This window comes from Misgurnus anguillicaudatus, unplaced genomic scaffold, assembly GCF_027580225.2.
Source record: "Misgurnus anguillicaudatus unplaced genomic scaffold, ASM2758022v2 HiC_scaffold_27, whole genome shotgun sequence".
In the NCBI taxonomy this organism is placed as follows: domain Eukaryota; kingdom Metazoa; phylum Chordata; class Actinopteri; order Cypriniformes; family Cobitidae; genus Misgurnus; species Misgurnus anguillicaudatus.
In genome coordinates, this window is record NW_027395277.1 from 1711535 (window position 1) to 1733140 (window position 21606).

Consider the following 21606-nt stretch of genomic DNA (forward strand, 5'->3'; position numbering starts at 1 on the left):
TCTGCTTTGCACCTTTAACCAGTGCAAGATATATCTACGGGTAGTTATGTACTGAGTGCTGCTCTGGGACTAGACTGTTAATTCTCTGACTTTATTTCTTTAGCTACCACGCTTTGTTCGAAACTGAAGATGTTCAGCCCAATTAATGAGCGATCAGCATCATTATTACTAAAACATATACTTAGGGATCTGACTTTAGCAACTTTGGTGTAATATCTCAAATCATGCCGCTTGTTGAGGAGAGGTGGGAAAAAAGACTTAACTAGGTGAAGAAATACCATAGACTTCTAATTAAAAAGAGATTTGAGTGCAGTGCACCATATCATAGACACTTGGGGATCACAACATCCTTGGGGTCACCCAGATCACCTTTGCAGCTCTATAGCAATGAATTAGCAATGACCTTTAACACCCAAACTGTATAGCACCAACATTTGGTTGCTCTTTTCATTTTCATGCAATTTCACTAGAAGAGTTGGCCCACAATAAGATGTAACACTCCAAACTTTCTGTGGGACACAAAAGTAGGCGTTTGGGAGAAGTTTTAGAGAAAACATGCTGGATTTGAGTTCATGATGTACCTGAACATGTGACAGCACATTTGTGTGGTTGTGTATGAGTCCAGTGACAGAAGGGCCCGTGGAAGGACAGAACCTCATTAATAATGTGATCTGTAAGACGGCCATGACAGCTGCTGTCTGCAGGTGCTGAGGAGAGTCTCTGGAGAGAGACAGAATGAGCGAGCGAGTCTGAACACCTGCTGCAACAGTCATGATTGTGCGTGTTTGTGCATTGCAATAAAATCATTTTGTTAATTGTTTTTAGTGTATACGATGAAAAATGCCAACCTAAATAACCATAAAAAAGATAAGTTTACTTGTCAAGTCAAATATTTTGGGTAAATAGTTTTTTCTTCATTTTTTTTATGTACAAATAAAAAAGGTTAGTGACGAAGTTTTGTGTTACTTTCAAAAAAGTTTTTTAATTAATGCAACTAATAAGTCTAGTATACAAGTATACAAAAAAATTACTTTCACTTGAAAAAAAATTAAGACATTTTCGGTTTCAATTTTCAGTATTTTTTAACATTTCCATTTTGGTGCATCACTACACGAAAGGATACTGGGCCCTATTTTAACGATCAAAGTGCATTGTCCAAAGTGCATGGCGCACAGTCTAAACAGGTGTGTCCGAATCCACATTTGCTAATTTAATGACGGGAAATATGGTTTGTGCGCCAAGCACACAGTCTAAAAGGGTTGTTTCTATTCTCATAATGAGTAATGGGTGTGTTTTGGGCATAACGTGCAATAAACCAATGAGAGTCTCAGCTCTCATCCCCTTTAAAAGCCAGTTGTGTTCGCGCCATACCGATTCTCTATTTAGATGGCGGAATTTGTAAACTGAAAAACTAAGCGGAGAAGGAAGGCCCCCAGTTTAAGATTGACATAAAAAAATTTCGTTGTTTTCGTTTGTATTGAAAGGAAAACATTTAAATACTTACCGGGCTACAGGTAAAGCAGCTCTTTACACCTTCTAACGTCTCATAATCGGTCCTCATTTATGTCCAAGAGACTCAATAATAATCTTTTACATTTTAATCCTTTGATTTTTTCAATCAAAGGATTTTGTGTGATAAGCAAATGCGCATTGTCGTCCCGTCCATAGGTTCATATTACTAACGCGCTCATTAAATAACAAAAACAATATTGCACCATTGACTTAAGACTTTAGAACAGGTTTTAGTTGGTCAATGGCGTGGTCTATTTTAGTTGCCTCAAAATAGCAACGCGTGTCAACAATGCATCTGAACACACCTCGTTTTCAGACCAGATTGGCCATGGGTGCAAAATTGGGCACAAATGCATTTGCTGTTTAAACAGTGTGGCGCTAAACGTGAAAATGATAATTGCGCTGGGTTGAAAGTAGCGTCGCGTATTGTGCTGCATTGCGCCGGGTGTATGATAGAGAACACTGTGTTAAGTAAACTGCAGTTGTATGTTTCAAACAGAGATGGCAGTAGAGAGGCAAAATTTACAGATTGCAGCTTTAAGATTGTCTTTTTTGCCATGCAGTGTTTCTTATGTTATAGATCTGCAGTTAAGTCAAATGTTATGAAATTTGGGGTAGACTGAATTAAAATGTGGTCCTGTTTGATCTGGTAGCCATCAATAAACAGTTCACTTTAGCTAAAACTTCTCTTTAGCTTGGACAATGAATTTTACACAATGGAAACGTTTATCCATCGATAAGTTTCTGTCTTTACAAAGAACACCAAAGAGTTGTGCACGCTCTGAGATCTCTGCTCACATCCGATTCAATACAATGAGAGCATCAGCGTGACTCTGAAATCATTATAATCGTTCAGAGAGAGACAATGGCCATTTCCAAGCAATTCAGCAATCAAACGTTAATTGCTGGTGGCAGATCCAGTAACCGTGGAGGGGTTGGACGTACACACAGATAGAGACTTGGGCAATAGTGAATTATTTCTCCATTCTCAGAAACATCATTATCCACTTGTATTCTTTTCTTTTTTAGTCTTTTTTACGACCAAACCAGCTGGGACAACGCTTCGTCAGTTGATCTACAATGAACTTTTAATAAATACTGGAGCTCTGTTCCTATATACATCATACTGTACTGCCAAATGAAAACTTAAAGGAAAAACTCATTTTGGACTTTTTATTTAAAAAAGCCTTGCTGACTGAATATTTCAAGGGCCTTTTATTATCTATTCAGTTAAAAGCTTAGAGTTAAAAGAATAGCCTAATTCATTTATAATTTTCAATGTTTTACCAAAAACATGCATTTTGAGTTGTAATAAAGTAGTATTATTATACATTTAGCCTACTGTAAATAAAGTTCAGTTGTTCAGCTAGTTTGCTAAAAACAGGGCTAATTATTACTTTATAGATAATTTCAATTATTTATATAACATAAAAAAAATTTTACAACATTTTTACAGTATAAATACAGTAGAATTGTAGGATTTAGTTGTTTGTTTGATAAATAGATTTTAAGAAGTTTTTTAAGTCGATAATAAAAAAATGAGGTTTAAAGCTAGCAGTTTTTCATGCTAATTTGTGTTATTTTTTGCATAGCTGTTCTGTATTCATGGAGTGTGTTCTGAAGTAAAAAGTGAGAAACAAGAATCTCGCTTCTGTCAGCTTCTTTTAATAATTTTATGTCATTTTATGATGTTTGTCAGATAATGCAAGTAGGGGATGTTTAAAACACTCAAAATGACATGTTAACCTGTCATTTTGACACATGACAGGTTAGCATTTCAACTGATATAAGCATCGGGACGATGATGCCGTTCACTGTCACGAATCACTTAAAATAACTTCAGCTGTTGATGTATACAGGATCATGCATGAAATTGCAATCTGTGTTGAAACAAACTCAAACATTTCTCAAAAGTGTTATCTATCCAAATTTTAAATAATTGCAAGCTAGTCAGCAACTTAAACTGTGCATTGTCAAATATTATTATATGATCTCTAACAATGAGCATATTAGCATAAATGACATATACTGTAAATGCCTATTGAGCAACTTGGTGTATGTACTTAACGTTCACGCTCATTTTTTACATGAAACTGTTTCACAGAGAGGTCAACAAGTCATTGTAATTTTGTTTGCTATTGGTTGTTTTTCCATTTGACTGCAGTCTCAAACTCAGAAGGTGGATTGCGTGAGTTTCCCTGTCTGTGTTTTCCATTGGGGGCTACTGCATTGTGTTACAGCTCATTTGCATGAAGATTAAATTTAAAATTGGTTTTTGAACGACTGCTAAGCTTTATTAATAATGAATGAGGACAGGTGCTTTGTTGCTGCATATAATTGTCAGTGTGAACACCCCTTTAAAGGTATAGTAGCCAAAACAGCCTATTTAATTTAGAGAACCTGAATAATCATTTTTATTCAAAATACTTTTTTGTGTGTGGATAAAACATCCCAAAAACAGAAATTTATATAAATGTTTTACAAGTGTGAGACACAGTTTCCTTATCTGTCCTATACTGGACACTATATATGTCCGTGTGCGTTTTAACTGCCCTGATCTAGCTCTCGTGTGTCTGTAGAGGCCTGTAGATAAATGGGACTCTTTGTGCATGGTCATGAGAGGCAGGATTTTATTCTCTGGGTTTGGACTCAGGCCCCACGTCTGGGGTCTTAACAAATCCAACATTGTGTGCCAAGTCCTGCCCGGGCCGTAGCTGTGTTTGTATGTGTGGGTATCTGTGCATGCCTCATACAGAAGAGACTTCCTCTCCTCTGCAAGAGGACAAGCATGTGTAAAGAAGAAAGTGTTTATCTTGCCTTGGCCCGTCAGATTGATGGTTTTGTAGAATCTGATGAAAAAGTTTGGCTTTCCCTGGGTAGGTTTTCTCGGCAGTGGGTTGCAAAGTGGGTTTGGCGCAGATATCAACAAAAGCAGGCTAGGCTGATCTACAGTATTATCAGGTTATGGTTGATTGGAGGCTGAAGATTGAGGATTAAAGAGGAGTTATATGAAGATGAGGAGGAGATAAAAATTAAGAATCTGAAAACTAGAGGAGTGGAAAGATGAGATAAGACGACAGGAGTCAAAACTGAGGAAAAGAGATTAAAGGAGTCAAAGATGCCTAAAGAAGATGGAAGGATGTCGGAGATGTGGAGATCAGAAGATGACGAAATGAGAGGAGTTGGATAATAAGGAGATTTTTTGTCAAAAAAATGAGAAGAGAAGGTGAGAGGCGTCAAGAGTTGAGAAGAGGAGATAAGAGTAGACAAAAAAGAAAAAAGTTGAAGAATGAGGAGCACACATGAAAAAGGATGAAAAGGAGAGGAGATAAGATGGGTCAAAACACAAGGATAAAAGATGAGAGGTGTAAAAAATGAGGAAAGGAGATGAGAGGGTTTGAAAAATGAGGAGAGGAGATGAAAGGAGTTAAAAAATGAAGAGAGGAGGCAAAAGATGAGGAGTTGATAAGAGATAAGTCAGGAGGAGAGAACAAACATAGAGATGAGTCAGAAGAAGAGGAAAGAAGATAAGAGGAGTCAGAAGAAATGAACAGAAGATGAGAAGAGACAGACAATGAGAACAGAAGATGAGAGGAGTCAAGACAATGAAAACAGAAGATGAGAGGAGTCAAAGGAGAGGAAAGAAGAAGAGAGGACTCAGAGGAAGAGGAAAATAAGAAGAGAGGAGTCAGAAGAAGTGAACAGAAGTGACAGGAGTTAGATGATGAGAACAGAAGGTGAGAAGAGTCAGAGGAGAGGAAAGAAGAAGAGAGGAGTCAGAAGAAGAGGAAAATAAGAAGAGAGAAGTCAGAAAAAGTGAACAGAAGATGAGAGGAGTCAGACGTTGACAACAGAAGATAAGAGGAGTCACGCAATGAGAACAGAAGACGAGAAGAGTGAGAGGAAGAGGAAAAGAAGAAGAGATGAGTTAGAAGAGGAGAACAAAAGAGGAGTCAGAAAATGAGAATAGTCAGAGGAGAGGAGTCAGAAGGTGAGAGGAGTCAAAAGAAGTGAATAGAAGATGAGAGGAGTCATAAAAAGATAACAGAAGATGAGAGGAGTCAGAAGAAGATAACAGAAGATGAAAGGAGTCAGAGAGGAGAGGACAAAAGATGAGAGGAGTCAGAATAGAGGAGTCAAGACAATGAGAACAGAAGATGAGAGGAGTCAGATGAAGAGGACAGAAGATAGGGAAGTCACAGAGGAGAGGACAGAAGATGAGATGACAAAAGATGAGAGGAGTCAGAGAGGAGAGGACAGAAGACAAGAGGAGTCAGAGAGGAGAGGACAGAAGATGAGAGGAGTCAGAGAGGAGAGGACAGAAGATGAGAGGAGTCAGAGAGGAGAGGACAGAAGATGAGATGAGTCAAAAAGGAGAGGACAGAAGATGAGAGAAGTCAGAGAGGAGATGAGAGGAGTCAGAGGAAAGGACAGAAGATGAGATGAGTCAATGAAGAGGATGAAAGATGAGAGGTGTCAGAGAGGAGAGAAGATGAGAGGAGTCAGAGAGGAGAGGACAGAAGATGAGAGAAGTCTGAGGAGAGGAGTCAGAATAGAGGAGTCAAAACAATGAGAACAGAAGATGAGAGGAGTCAGAGAAGAGAGGACAAAAGATGAGAGGAGTCAAGACAATGAGAACAGAACATGAGAGGAGTCAGATGAAGAGGACAGAAGATGGGGGAGTCACAGAGGAGAGGACAGAAGATGAGAGGACAAAATATGAGAGAAGTCAGAGAGGAGAGGACAGAAGACAAGAAGAGTCAGAGAGGAGAGGACAGAAGATGAGAGGAGTCAGAGAGGAGAGGACAGAAGATGAGAGGAGTCAGAGAGGAGAGGACAGAAGATGAGAGGAGTCAGAGAGGAGAGGACAGAAGATGAGAGGAGTCAGAGAGGAGAGGACAGAAGATGAGAGGAGTCAGAGAGGAGAGAACAGAAGATGAGAGGAGTCAAAAAGGAGAGGACAGAAGATGAGAGAAGTCAGAGAGGAGATGAGAGGAGTCAGAGGAAAGGACAGAAGATGAGATGAGTCAATGAAGAGGACAAAAGATGAGTGGTGTCAGAGAGGAGAGGACAAAAGATGAGAGGAGTCAGAGAGGAGAGGACAGAAGATGAGAGGAGTCAGAACAGAGGAGTCAAGACAATGAGTACAGAAGATGAGAGGAGTGAGAGAGGAGAGGACAGAAGATGAGAAGAGTCTGAGGAGAGGAGTCAAGACAATGAGAACAGAAGATGAGAGGAGTCAAAGAGGAGAGGACAGAAGATGAGAGGAGTCAGAGGAGAGGACAGAAGATGAGAAGAGTCTGAGGAGAGGAGTCAAGACAATGAGAACAGAAGATGAGTCAGAAGTGCACAGAAGATGAGATGAGTCAGAGAGGAGTGGACCGAAGATGAGAGGAGTCAGAGAGGAGAGGACAGAAGTCAAAAAAGTGAACGAAAGATGAGAGGAGCAGATGAAGAGGACAATAGACCAGAGGTGAGCCGTCAAAAGGTGATGATGAGAAATCTGGAGCAGAGAGAGAAGATATTAGAAGGTGAGAGATAATGGGAAAAGATAAGAGATAGAGAGAGAGAGATAAGTAGCTGAGATGAGGACATGAGAGAGGCGAGATGAGGAGAGCAGTCATTCACCATCACTCACTCCTGTCATGATAAAATCCACATCAACCGTGATTTTGCCGCTGGTGTTTTCAAACAAACAGTAACGGACACACACACGTCTGCCTCTCTCCAAAAGCTAGCTTCTCCATTCCTCCATCAGAGCTATGAAACTCTTTCAAGCTGTTAATCGTTATTTAATCAAGCTTACTGCCTTGATCTGCTTATATTCAATTAATTTAATCCTCTCCGTCCAAAGGCCACAGCACATCAGCACTCCAAGAAACTGACCCTCTTAACCGCATCTCGGTGGGTCGTCGAGATGTAAACGGACATGTGTAATGTGGGTGTATTGTTGGTGGTTAAGACTGTGTGTGAGGTTGTGTAGTGAGGTGTCCTGTGCTCAGGTTTAAAGGCGATTCTGACCCATTGCCTGTGAGTGACCCAGATTATGGGAAATTAGGGAGATTTTGGGAGCTCACTCTTCTAGACCGCTGCGCCGCATTATTAGAACCTGCTCCCGGAAATAGACGCAGCGTGGTGGGGTGGTGATCTTGGCAAAGGGTTACATTACACCACCAGCCAATAATTGCTCTCATTCTGTATTTAGCGGTAAAACCACTATACCTGAAATATTAAATTATAATTGTGATTTTTTTTTATGATTTAAATATGCAAATTTTCCAGTTTCTTTCACGCTATGCAACAACAAAGGGCTTCTGGGATATGGGGACTCCCGCTGCGACCGGAGCTGTTCTTGAGCTCATCCTTGTGTTTGCAATCCGCTAAGTGAATTCCTGGGGTGTTTGTGACAGCTTCCCAGCAACTCAAAATGACTGTTTTCAGACACTTCTATAAAAACAAGTTTGTATACCTGAGATACTGCATTTGTCCTTGTTTGTGTTTGCTTGTTTTTCATATTTTGACATTTGGTACCTGGGTAGGAGGGAGGGATGATATGCATGCACTAAAGGCACAAATTTCCCCTTTACTGTGTCTTTAGGGTATTGTATGCATACTGAACAGTTGCATAGTGTATAAATAGTAAAGTAGTATATTAGTATGCTACTTGAACGAAGCTCTCAACAAAAATTGCTTAGTTCATCTTTAATGCTGCTTAACTGTCCAGAAATATTATAAGAGTGAATGAGGCTCTAAATAATTATACGAGCTTTGCTCCATTGGGTAAAATCAAACTCATTTAATCTATGCACATGCATGCAGATAGATAACTAACTGGCTCTACAAGTCATAAACTACCCTTTCTTTATATTCAGTAGGACCTTTTTATTAGGCTTTCATTATATTTTATAGCTCCATTCCCTTGGGTTACAGTAAAATGTCTTTTATTTGTTAAAACTCCTTTAGCTCTTAATGTGTCTGTGTTTATAAAGTGGTACATTAAGGCAATAATGCTTAATCAATGAGTTATGCTTTATTCTTTTGACATGCAGTTTGCTTTTGTAAGGGTGGGATTTTATGCCTGGTTTGATTCATACCGTATTCCCTTTCCTATTTGAATACTTTTTTGACGGCTTCAAGTGCACCTTTAGCTTCAGGCCACCTGACTTTTATTTCCTAATAGCGGTCAGTGGAGGACAAGCCCGTAATCCATCAGAAGTGTGTCAGTGGTGCCGCTGGTTTCTATGTGACAGAGCGCTGCTGGGCTGAAGCCAAGGTCTAAGATGATTATTTTGCTACACCTAGCGAAAGCTATCGAATAGAGAATATTAAGCATCTGTGAATACGGTAGTTCTCAGTGGCCGTGAAACTGCAATTAACAGGAAAGTGTAATTATTTGGCATGGGTCAAAACAACGTGGCACATTACTTAATAATCCTTCTGTGAACTTATAGGAAATTATAAGAAATTTCCCAGGGGGAAATTGTGTTGGTTGTTACTTTTTATAGCTCAGAAGATGGTGGATTGGTTGCTCAGTTGGTAGAGCATTGTGTTAACAGTCCAAAGATCATGGGTTCAATCCTAGGGAACATATAGGGGTGCACGGGGCAAAAACTAATGTGGGGTTAGTTGTCACACGGACTGTTTACATTGTTGCACAAGGTTGAGCGTTTTGTTTTTCCCTTATTTTTTTCATGCTGTCAAACGATGATCTCACGCAAAAGATTGGAAATGTATAATATTTTTCCAGAGAGTTATTGATGAACGAGTTTTGGTGGCATGAAAGTACATTTTTTCATCATATTTTTTTGGTTTCTAATGCTGAGTTACACCAACCGCGTTTCAGGCGTCAAAATCGCGTCTACTGCGCCTAGTTTGCCGCTTGAACAGTTTGAACAGTAGAGCGGAGTAGACGCGCGTAAAAAGCAAGCATTTGACGCGCGCCAGAGGCAACCTCCGCTTCTTGTGGGAGGGGCAAGTGCTATGCGGTTGTCTGTTTGCAAGATGATTGATGTTGATTGTGCATTTATCGAGAGAGTTACCAGTTTGTATTTGGTAACCTTACTATAGGGGGAAAAAAAACGACGCGAGTCGATAAACGTCACGTGACTCAAAAGTGAAGTGTGTATTGCACCTAGTTTGCCGCTTGAACAGTTTGAACAGTAGAGCGGAGTAGACGCGCGGAAAAAGCAAGCATTTGACGCGCGTCAGAGGCAACCTCTGCTTCTTGTGGGAGGGGCAAGTGCTATGCGGTTGTCTGTTTGCAAGATGATTGATGTTGATTGTGCATTTATAGAGAGAGTTACCAGTTTGTATTTGGTAACCTTACTATAGGGGGAAAAAAAACGACGCGAGTCGATAAACGTCACGTGACTCAAAAGTGAAGTGTGTATTGCGCCTAGTTTGCCGCTTGAACAGTTTGAACAGTAGAGCGGAGTAGACGCGCGGAAAAAGCAAGCATTTGACGCGCGTCAGAGGCAACCTCTGCTTCTTGTGGGAGGGGCAAGTGCTATGCGGTTGTCTGTTTGCAAGATGATTGATGTTGATTGTGCATTTATAGAGAGAGTTACCAGTTTGTATTTGGTAACCTTACCATAGGGGGGGAAAAAAACGACGTGGGTCGATAAACGTCACGTGACTCAAAAGTGAAGTGTGTATTACAACTTACCAGGTCGCCCAATGTCCTCACTGACACTCTTTCAAGCGAGGTCCTTTTTATTCCTGTCTCCTCTAGAAATAAGAACTTGTGTCGTATAGCTCCGGGTGACTGCTTACGGACAATATTAAGCGTTGGTTGAATGAGTGACTCTGGGCGGGGCTGCCACCACAACAGCAAGCAGGTTCCTGATTGGTTAACGCGGCGCGAAATTCCTGCCAAAGTTCAAATTTTTCAACTCTGGCGTGCAAAATGCACAAAAAACACCATTCAATTATTCAATTCGTGCCTTTCGCATGAGCTTCACGCATGAATGAGGCGGAAACGCGTCTTCTGTGCCGCGGGACCTCCTGACGTATAATAAACAAGATATATAAACAATTTTCACTTCAAGTATTAAAATAGTATTGAAATATTTGCCTGCAAACTTTATTTTTAGCAAGTTTAACTAACCCCCTGCCTGTTACAATGAACCCCACCTATGGGGTAAGTTGTAACGTTTGCACTTCTGTCACGTTTGGTGTAATTGTCCAAGAATGGTAAGCAATAGAAACAAACTTTAAATGTTCATTTGTAGCAGAGATGTGTGTGTTGCTTGTGTAAAAATATAATTAATTAAACTCAAATATTTTTTGAATTATTGAGTCAAAACCAAAAAGCGTTTTTTTTTTTGGGCATATATCGTTGTGGCACTTAACCGTTTTTGGCTTTGGCTCATGAAACGATCAAGTCATTGGTGTTATTAATGCGGCAAGGTGCCAGTCTTGGTTGGTTTGGAGATAAAGCATTTTGATTTATTTTATGGGATATTACTTGGTGTTTTTGTAAGACCTGGCAACACATACAGTCATGGCCAAAAGTCATGTTGGCACCCTTGGTAAATACGAGCACAGAAAGCTATAAAAAAGAACGTACAATGCTTCTTCTTTTAAGCTTTAATTTAAAAAAATCACAAAAATATGATGTTTCATTGAAGTAAAACAATTGAAAGTGTGTGGGGGGATTACATTATGAAATAAATGTTTTTCTTTAATACACACTGGGCATAATTATTGGCACCCCTTGATTTTTTTAATTAAAGCTTAAAAGAAGAAACATTGTAAATAATTTTTTATATATTTCTTTTCTCATATTTACCAAGGGTGCCAACACTTTTGGCCATGACTGTATAAGTGAAAGCTTCGTACCGCTGTGATTTTTTTGCACTGTGCATACAGAAGACTTTTTTTCCCTTCTAGGCATTGATTTTCTTCAGTAGAGAGTTTTAAAAAGAATGAATTTAGTCCAGCATACTGTTGGAACTTGCAAAAGTTTATTGAAAACAAGTCTGGTCAAAAATTTTTTTCCATACATATGCTCAGCCCGCACTTGCCTACAATCATCCGGATATACAAAGGGGTGTAAATTAGTTTACTTCTTGCCAAATTCACATCACATTCTCTCTCAGACAATTATTTAAAAACTAGAGGATCAGCTCATAAATTCATGCAGTGTGTTATATGTAATAAAAATGGTAATGATGCTGAACAATACTGCAGATGAAAAGTAGTGAATGTGTGTGCCCTTCGTCTTATTTTTTAGATAGTGAGAGGCCGATGGAGGGAACCGATACCAGCCATAAAAGAGGCTCACGATCCTCGGACAAGTTACGCAAAAGTGAAGACACCAGTAACAGCCAGGAGGAGGAAAACGCGGTGAGTTCAAGGGTTTAACTGCCTTGCAATGCAGTGTAATAGTAAAAAATATGTACAATAGTATTAAAAGTGAAATAGTAAATGGAACTAGTGTTGAAACAGATGTGAGTCCACATTCACATTGTAGCGTGATCCAATTTGGGTTCTTTTGGTTGTTTTGAAAGAGGATTTCTGAAGCAGAGCATGTTCAAAACGCAGAAAAAAATGCTTATACATCACTTCTTAAAATGAGGTTTGCTTCCATATAAAAGTTTTTGTTAGAACATACGAGGTCACCGCAAAATGAGGACACAGTGAAAACTGAGGTTCATCTCAGCTTAAATGTTTGATAATCTCTCCGCTCTGCCAAAAGATACTTCACTGCATTTTCGCCTCTCCCACGTCGCGGGAGGGGTCCGGATTTTAGCACCTTTCATCTCAAACAGAGCAGACGTGGACTATCTCGGTCTAACACAAGCTAGTCCAGTTACTCTCCCTCTTACTGACTGATGAACGCCATATTGGCTGTCAGATAAAATCAGTTGCACATTCACATATGGAAAGAATTTAACAAATAGGTTATTTAGCACTGGAATCTGCTTTTGAATCTAGTGCCGCAGGGATGAAGTATTTTTTGCAAAACCCGGAAGCTTTTCAGCTCTTCTGGTTCCATTTCCTCGAAGTCAATGGGTTTTTTGAATGGGGTTTTCGTTAAACTTCTTAAATAGGGGTTTAACATAAGCACAAGATACAGGGTTCCCACAGGTCCTTGAAATCCTTGAAAGTTCAGATACAGGTCATTGAAAGTGCTTAAATCTATTCTATGCAAGAAGTTGTCTGGAAAAAAATCCATATTATTCCCTGTGTAGTGTAGGATAATATCATAAAAATTCTAGACTTTTTAAGCACACGTGCTAAACTGTTCGCTTTAAATACCAAAATGATTTTTTGCATAGTTGTGTTTGACACATGAAAACGTCTCGGGTTACGTATGTAACTGTTGTTCCCTGAGAAGGGAACGAGACGCTGCGTCTCCCTTGCCATACTTCCTGCGTCCCTGTAACGCAGTCTTTGGCAATTTTTCAGAAAGCGATATACTTCTTGCACCCTGTCTTTGTTGTTAAGCTTCACCATTGGTTGAATTTGATATACACATTAAGACGCACTTACTCCTGGAGGCGTCCCCAAAGTGTCACCGCAGTGACGCAGCGCGAGTTCCCTCGAAACGGGAACTGTAACAATGTATCTTAAAAGGTAACTCAATGTTTCCTTGCTCTAACTTGAAAATGTGTCCCCACATTAAGTCCTTGAATTTGAGGGTATTGGATCTGGAAAGTCCTTGAAAGGTCCTTGAATTTGAAGTTAACTAAGGTGTGGGAACCCTAAAGATATTTTCACGTGTTATGATATGCTGAGTATAAAACAAACAAGTAATCATGACTCAGCGGTTGCTAAAAAGTTACTGCATGGGACTACATTTGTCAAGGACGTCCTCACCATAGACTGTAAAAAAATGGTCGTAGTGTCCGTGACGTCACCCATTGGTTTGTTTAGAGCTTTTTTGAATCTTAAAGTAGGCGGTACCGGCCGGCGCCATCTTGGCCGCGTGTCACCATGCATCACTCACGGTTAACCGAAAATGGGTAAAGAGGTGGGACATGGGGGAAGCTGAGGTGGCTGGTTGCTGAAACCACGCCCACCTAGCTTGATTCTAGTGACAGCACTGGCAGTTCACTTGTCACTCAAGTGGCCACGCCCTTAATTGTGCAGAACTTTAAGACTTAATATAATTTAAACGGATGAGTTACAAAAAAATTGACCCCTTCACAGATTGTCATGTAGGGCAAATTTAGCTATACAGACCAAAAACACTTTTTGTTCCAGGCTGTAAGCATATTATTTTCTACTGTAAAGTTTTGGCATTTTAACATGGAGGTCTATGGGAATTGACTCCCTTTTGAAGCCAGCCTCTAGTGGCCAGTCGATGAATTGCAGTTTAAGTCACTTCCGTATTGGCTTCGTCAGAGAGATCGGAAGGTTGCCCCTCGGTCATCACGCATGAAGGTCTCAAAAACAACGCAACATGGGCACAATTCCCAACAAAGATTCATCCACAGAGTATTTCCTTATCAGGAAACATGTTTTTAAATGTGTTTAATTAAGTTTGAAAAAGCTGTCAGAATCTTGATGGTGATGATTTCATAAAAGTTGTTCATCTGTGAAAATTATATTGTTTATGTTTTTTGTTTTATGTTTATGTTTTTTGCGATATTCCAAATGTATGGGAACAATAATTGGGCTTTTTGGTGAGGGAACCAGTGTCCCATTAACTTTTGGGTTGGCCTACAAAAATATGTCATCCCTGAGCAAAACCTAGGTCTATAGCTGAATACTTGAACACCCTATGAAATCAAACCCGGTGTTTTTGTGGCCAGATTGTATTTTTTGTGATATTCAAATTGCCTATGAGTGCTTTCTTTCACCTACCTTTTTTAGTCCGGTTGAATCGTCTTAGTTTTCGTTGTCCCATTTGGTGCGGTTCATTTAACGTTTTGGCTTCAGTTGAGTAAGTGCGGTATTGCATTATCTAGTGGATAATCGCGGTATTGCAGATTAACATAAATATTATTCTTTTATGCAAATGTTTTTCTTAATTGACAAGATAACTCTTCAATGGCAGGGAAAGAGTTAACAGGTTTAATACGATTCTGATTTACAGAACCATACACCCATTAATTCTCTGCCTTGGTACAGCTTGAATTGTAGTGGACTCTCCTGTAGGATCTTTACTCTGATTCAATAATATCGATCTTCAGAGCAGCCGTATAAAAGAAAACCCAATCACAGAGCTTTTCTTAGCTTAAAAAGCCAATAGCAACGGCCAAAAACTCTTCTGTTCTGCTTTCAATTCTCACCATATTAATCTCTTTCTTCAACTATGTGTCAGATGTCAGTGTGCGGCGCTAATTGAAAACTGCACTGAACCATTACAAAACCCGATTAGAAGTGACTTAAATTCAATACTGCCAATGCGCAGTCACAGTAACTGTGGCCTTTTTATATTGTTAGTTATTATCTGCCCCATTTGACAGCTAAAATGACTGGTTATGTCCCCAACATCAAACTACATCATACTTTTTCTGCAGGTTATCAGATTTATATAAAATGAGCTGCTCAAATGTGCACTATTCTGTACACTGCTCTTGGAAATGTATCCCACAATGCAATGCAGCAGAGTTGTAACCAAGCCCCCCTCTCAATAATCAGAAACATCCAAATTGCCCCCCCCCCCCAATATTACATGTTTTAAGCCTTGTGGGTTGTTCCCATTCATTACCCTTTCGGGTTGTTCGTGTATAAAAAAGGCCACTGAATTAAACAGCTGTAAAAATGTATTTGATTAATTTTTTTTCTATTTTGTTTCATAAATCTGTTAATCAACCTCAGTACTGATCATCTTGACCAGGACTCTCTGGTAGAAGAGATATTGTATCTCAATGAGACCTTCAAGTTCCTGGATAAATAAAATGAAAATAAAAAATAAATAAATAAATAAGGGTTAAAGGGTTAATGGTGCCACATGGTGATCAACAGTAAAAATGACACATTTTACCTCTTAGCAAAAGGAAAAATGCCAACAATCAAGAATGCATGATAATAAGGTGTCATGGCGTTGCAATAAAAAAATGTTGTTATAATGGAAGTCAATGGGGCAAAAAAAGCCACGAACAACTAATTAGGGAGAAAAAAATAAAAACTGAACATGCACAAAAACTAAAAATGCATCAAAGCCAACGTTTTTACCAATCTTTGACAAGCCGAAGACTGTGAAAAAGGATTAAAAAAAATCCAGTCCACAATCACTTTTTATATTGAAAATCTGAAATTGTCTGTGTTTTTTTCATCAAATCAGTGACACCACTTAAGAACTTGCCAATTAAAGAGTTAAAATCATGGACATTTTTTAAGCATATGGTAGTTTTGATCAGTACTGAGAGCGATTAACAGATTTATGAAAAAAAAAAGGAGAAAATATTCATCTGATACATTTTTACAGCCATTTAATATAGTGGCTTTTTTTTTACAAGAACAACCCGAAAGTGTAGTAAAATTTGCCCAGTTGAGTTTTTAAAAAATTTCAAAGCATTTTCCCAAAATATGTGTTAATAAAAGATTTGTCACCAAAAATCATTCCATTTGCTGAAACACAGAGAAAGTTGTGGCCAAATTAAGACAAAAAAAGGCCAAAAATGGCCTCAACAACCCACAAGGGTTAATATACATACGGCCTTGAAATGCAGCTGACTTTCATTCCCAGTGTAATAAATAAATGCATAGATAATGTAATTATTTAGTTATCTTCAAAATCTGCATATGTAGTAGGTCATTCTGATTATATGCATACAGAAAATGGGCATAAATGTATAGCAGTAGTATTTATTGTAGTATATATTAATATAGCAGTATGCTAATGCGAGCCTAGCCCATTATTTCCTGATTCTGTTTAGTGGCACAGAAATGGCACACTTCACCTTTAAGAATCAAGACAAAGCAGAAAAAAACCTCCAAGGTCAAGACGCAATAAATTTTCCTAACACGCCGCGTGTCGGGTGAGTCGTCTAATTATTACTAGAGAATTCATCAACCCGAACCGTCTGGCTCCAGCTTGATCTACGACCAGTTCACTTTATCAAAACTGTAGCTTCATCTATTATCGCAATCGCCGTAAATCCGATCCTCACAAGACAGGGCCAAACATGAAGCAAACTCCGAGACGGTCCCGGGCATTAGAAAGTGTTTCGAAGCATGAGCTCAGAATATTAATGAGGTTAATTCATTCTCCTTGTCCAGGGGTAAACAGACTCGGTCTAAGAGCGGAAGGCCGGGTCGCATTTCTCACGTCCGGTTATCCACCAGGATGACAAAACATGGCCCTTCCACAAATCAAATTTTAATTTTGCCTGCCCTGCAATGTGGATGATAATGACCCGAGCGATCCGTTTCATCAGTCAACAACAAACAGCAGCTAGCTAAAAAAGAAAAGGTTTGAGATTATTCATGCAAGGTTAATGCATTCATTAGACCAGGCAGACGATTAACCCCTTATGAAAACGAGCATGCTTAAACGCTTGCTTGCCTATGATTTGCCCTTATTTGTCTTTATATTCATGCAGATGCTTTTATCTAAAGCAAGTTAATTTTTTGGCAGCATGTGTGTTCAATGGGAATCAAACCCATGAACTTGATGTTGCTAGTTGAAGCATATACTAATTCTAAAATAAAACATTTGCATACATTTACTACTCATCAGATAAATGTTGTTAACTAGTTAAACATGTTATATAAACAATGCCCAAGTCTTTTAAATGTAGGCATTGCTTGTTTGTACATTTATTAAATAGATTTCACAGACTATCAGCCCAAAATGAATAACTGGCACTTAAATTCTGCAGAAATTAGTCGCAATATTGATCAATCAACTGAAAATGAATAAAAAATGCAAGACCTTTCATCTAAAGTGAGCAATAATGGTAACTGATAAACGTTCCATTCATGCTTCATGTCTAAATATTTCAGCCAGAATAAACAATGGCTGTCAATAATAATGGGGTTATTGTTCATAAACATATTAAATATCAGCCAACTACTGCGGAAAGATAATAAATTTAACTGATAATTTAAATAAACACGAGAATATCTGATGACATGGCTTGTTGTCAATTTCTATGCCAGTTAACAATTTGTACAAGTAGAAGATGACGGTTGTCAAATTACAATCAAATGTTAGAAAGACAGACTGATAAATAAACAGGCATAGCAGACAACAAAAAAGAACGCCTACAAAAATTGATCCATGTGGAAATACCAAACTCGAAAAAAATGTGACAATTGAAATTACAATTCGAAAACGAAAGCTTTGATTGACTTGAAAACACACCGCCATGTTTGGCACTCTCAAAATAAATGACAGTTGTCAAACTAAAATCAGATGTTAGAAAGACAGACAGATGAATAAATAGATAGACATAGCAGACAACACCTTAACTGTAGGAGATATTCACTGATAAGAAAACTTATTCTGCAATTCTACAATCAAGTCTGAAGCTGCATTTACACCAACCATGTTTAAGGCGCCAAAATCGCGTCTACCATGCCTAGTTTGCCGCTTGAACAGTTTGAGTGCATTAGCGAGTCTAGAGCGAAGTAGACGCGCAAAAAAAGCAAGCATTTGACGCACGTCAACTCGGGCTTCAGCCGCAAATTCGCATCAAACGCAAAATGCACAAAAAGCACCATTCGCATGTACCGCGCCAAACGCTCGATTCCCGCCATTCACGCGAACTAGACGCGCTAAATGCCTCATTCGCGCAGCGAGACCTCCAGACTCACGTCAACGCGTCTTCACATTAACTTGACATTGAAATCACTCGCGCTTGACGCCTCTACTGCGGCTGGTGTAAACGCAGCATAAAAATCATAATCATAGGGCTCTATCATACACCCGGCGCAATCCGGCACAAAGCACGACGCAAGTGTCTTTTGCTAGTTTCAACCGGGCGCAGTTTTTTCATTGTCACGTTTAGCACTATGTTGTTTAAATAGCAAATACATTTGAGCCCAATTTTGCACTACAAACGGGACGACAACAAGCGTTTGGTTATCACACACATGGATGCGCAGCAGCACAGAACTGTTTTTAGATATGAAAAATTAAAGGACTAAAATGTAAAAGATTATTATTGAATCTCTTGGACATAAATGAGGACTGATGAGGAGACGTTAGAAGGCGTAAAGAGCTGTTTATTCAATGTTTTGCTTAAAAAAAATGCAAATATTGCATCTATTTTAAAATGTTTTTTTTTTAAATGCTACCCCATGGATTAATTGTACACTCACCTAAAGGATTATTAGGAACACCTGTTCAATTTCTCATTAATGCAATGGTGTGGGGGATGTTTTCTTGGCACACTTTAGGACCCTTAGTGCCAATTGGGCATTGTTTAAATGCCACGGCCTACCTGAGCATTGTTTCTAACCAGGTCCATCCCTTTATGACCACCATGTACCCATCCTCTGATGACTACTTCCAGCAGGATAATGCAGCAGCTCAATTATCATACACAAATGCTATGAAAGAAAGTATAAGAATAACTATTCATGCCATCTGTGTTCATACAACCCTGGTATGACCAAAGCCGCCACTCAGGATCCAGAGTTCCTGGACAGACGGTTGGAAAAATCACATGAAGGGCATGAGAGTAAAATGTAATCTCTCATGAGGATCTCTGCCCAAAACCGTGACTTTCGAAGTAAAAAAGATTCCCAAGATGTTGTTTGGAAAATCTTATGTTTGTTTATTTTTATAAATTGCCTCGGTTAATGAACATCTGGTGGAAATATGTTTGCATGCACTTATGGTGAAAACAAACAGTTTGAAATAATAAACTGTTGCTGTCATCATAAATGCAAATGCCATGCTACGCTTTCTAAATGTAAAACTCCTAAGCATTTTCTCAAATGAATTCTTTTTATTAATGTATGTTGCCGCAGAGTACTTGTTTTACAGGGTAAGTTCAATATGTTTAGTCAAGATCTCATGTTTAGATGTCAAAACAAAAGGCGATCATGTGAAAATAATTGCACATTCTCTTGTGCAGTCATAACTAGCCATTCTTGCTAATGCAAGCACCACTATTACTAATGTATATATACAGTACCTTAGGCCAGTGGTTCCCAAACTTTTTCAGCGTGCGGCCCCCCTTGTGTACGGTGCATTCCTTCCCGGCCCCCCAAAGAAAATTTGTGACAAAAAACTGTTCTAAAACTCAACATTTTAATAAAAGAAACATTAAATTATACAAAAAAAGTAGTGCTTTTGGTTAGTAGCCTTATTTTCTTAGGTTTAATTACACAGAATTCATGATCAATTAATGTATTTCACAAAATGTCATAAAACTGGGGCCCCCCAGGCACCATCTCGTGGCCCCCCTAGGGGCCCCGGCCCTCAGTTTGAAAACCACTGCCTTAGGCTAAAGTCGTACAGCTAAATGAGGTGTGCTATTACGACTTTACCATAATACGGGTAAAACAAACAGTATAACAATGCAATGCAATTTGTTCAGTAAAGGAAGTAAACCACACTAAGAGCAGAATCTCAGTCCAGGGTGTGTAACTGCGGTTGACTGACAGACCAGCGGGTTGGAGAAAACCAGGTACCGCAGAGGTGACAGAGTTAGCATACATGCTCATATGAGAGACACCTGATCCAAAACAAGCTGCCACATCGCAGCTGTCACAAATAATCCCAGCACGCTCACAACGAGATGAAGCCCTGCTTTAGGTGCTTACCATAAAGCCTGGAAACACTCCAATGACTTGTCACGGGTTTACTAACAAACAGATGCTCGTTTTTTTAACAGTTGGTCTAAAATTGATATTTGATTGTTTCCTGCTTGATACCTGGTATGTTTTCACAATGCATTTATTGTCAACGTGAATAAAGACAGAAACTGGGTCTGTACCAAAACCCAGTGACCTGCCTTGCTGCCTACATGGGTAGCTGCCTACTAAAGGCCCAAGTATACCTCTCCTGACGCATTTAGCGATGCACGTACAGTACAGTATACGTATACTATTCTGATGATGGTATTTGCGTCATGCGCACTTTACGCTGACCCTAGCGTACGAGTAAAAAGTTAAATATACCCAGGCCTTTACCCCCCCCCCCCCCCCAGTCCAATTAGCTACAAGAGACAGAGCGAAAGGCTACCATTCATTTTCAATAGGAGTGGCCGTTTTCCAGCGACAAGCGACGAGTTCACCGCTGCACCGAGCAAGGTGGGGCCAAAATAGACAAGATGGCTATTTTATGCAAATGTTGAGCGATGCGACAAAGCGACTGGCAATCGGAGTGTAGGGGCAGCATGACGTAGGTCTGAGGTTTGAGTCGAAGAAAAAAATTCAAGATGGCGGAATATGCGTATTTCTGATAAGTTTGGCATTTTATCTCATATATTTTGTTACTTTTATGGAGAAATAAATACTTTTAAATCCAAAAACATCGTTCTTGTAACTTAACAATACCTGAAGTGACTTTTGATAATGCTTTTAGAAACTAGCCAAGGAACGCCCATAAAGCGAGTGCGTGTCGCTCGGTGTCGCTCACTTTTGTAGCTAATGTGACTGTCGGGTAAGGCAGTATACTTATAGAGAGTTTAGTGTTAGCATGTTGCTAAGCTAACAATTATGCTTCAGTCTGACAGAGACTAAGGTCATGTTGGGTAAAGCAAGTTACACTGACATCAAAAGTACGATGTACACATTTATTTTTCATATTGACGTGCAATTGTTATATGTGTTTGATATAATTTGCCCTCAACTGGGAAACAGCTTATACTTACAGTTAGTAAAAAAACATTTGGGATTTTATCATACACCCGTTGCAATGCAGTGCAATGCGTGACGCAAGTGTTTTTTGCTAGTTTCAACCTGGCACAATTATAATTTTCACATTTAGCGCCACGTTGTTTAAATAGCAAATGCATTTGCACCCAATTTTGCGCCCATGAGCGTTCTGGTCTGAAAAGAGGTGTGTTCATGCGCATTGTTGGCGAGTTGCTATGTTTTTGTTATTTAAAGAGCGCGTTAGTAATATGCGCCTATAAACAGGATGACAACGCGAGTTTGCTTATCACATACATGAATGCACAGCAGCACAAAAATGCTTTTAAATATGAAAGATTAAAGGATTGAATGAAGATGATTATT

General features: G+C 39.2%; 1 protein-coding gene and 1 pseudogene across 2 annotated transcripts in view; both read left to right on the forward strand.

Moving 5' to 3' along the window:
- Nucleotides 1–21606, forward strand: part of LOC141362454 (N-acetyl-beta-glucosaminyl-glycoprotein 4-beta-N-acetylgalactosaminyltransferase 1-like) — a 177925-nt gene that overhangs the window by 28547 nt on the left and 127772 nt on the right. For both annotated transcript variants that reach the window (XM_073864546.1, XM_073864545.1), the window contains exon 2: nt 11747–11859. In XM_073864546.1, the coding sequence (XP_073720647.1) occupies nt 11747–11859 (113 nt within the window). The remainder of the gene's footprint in view (nt 1–11746; nt 11860–21606) is intronic.
- On the forward strand, nt 4726–6160 carry LOC141362485 (uncharacterized; annotated as a pseudogene).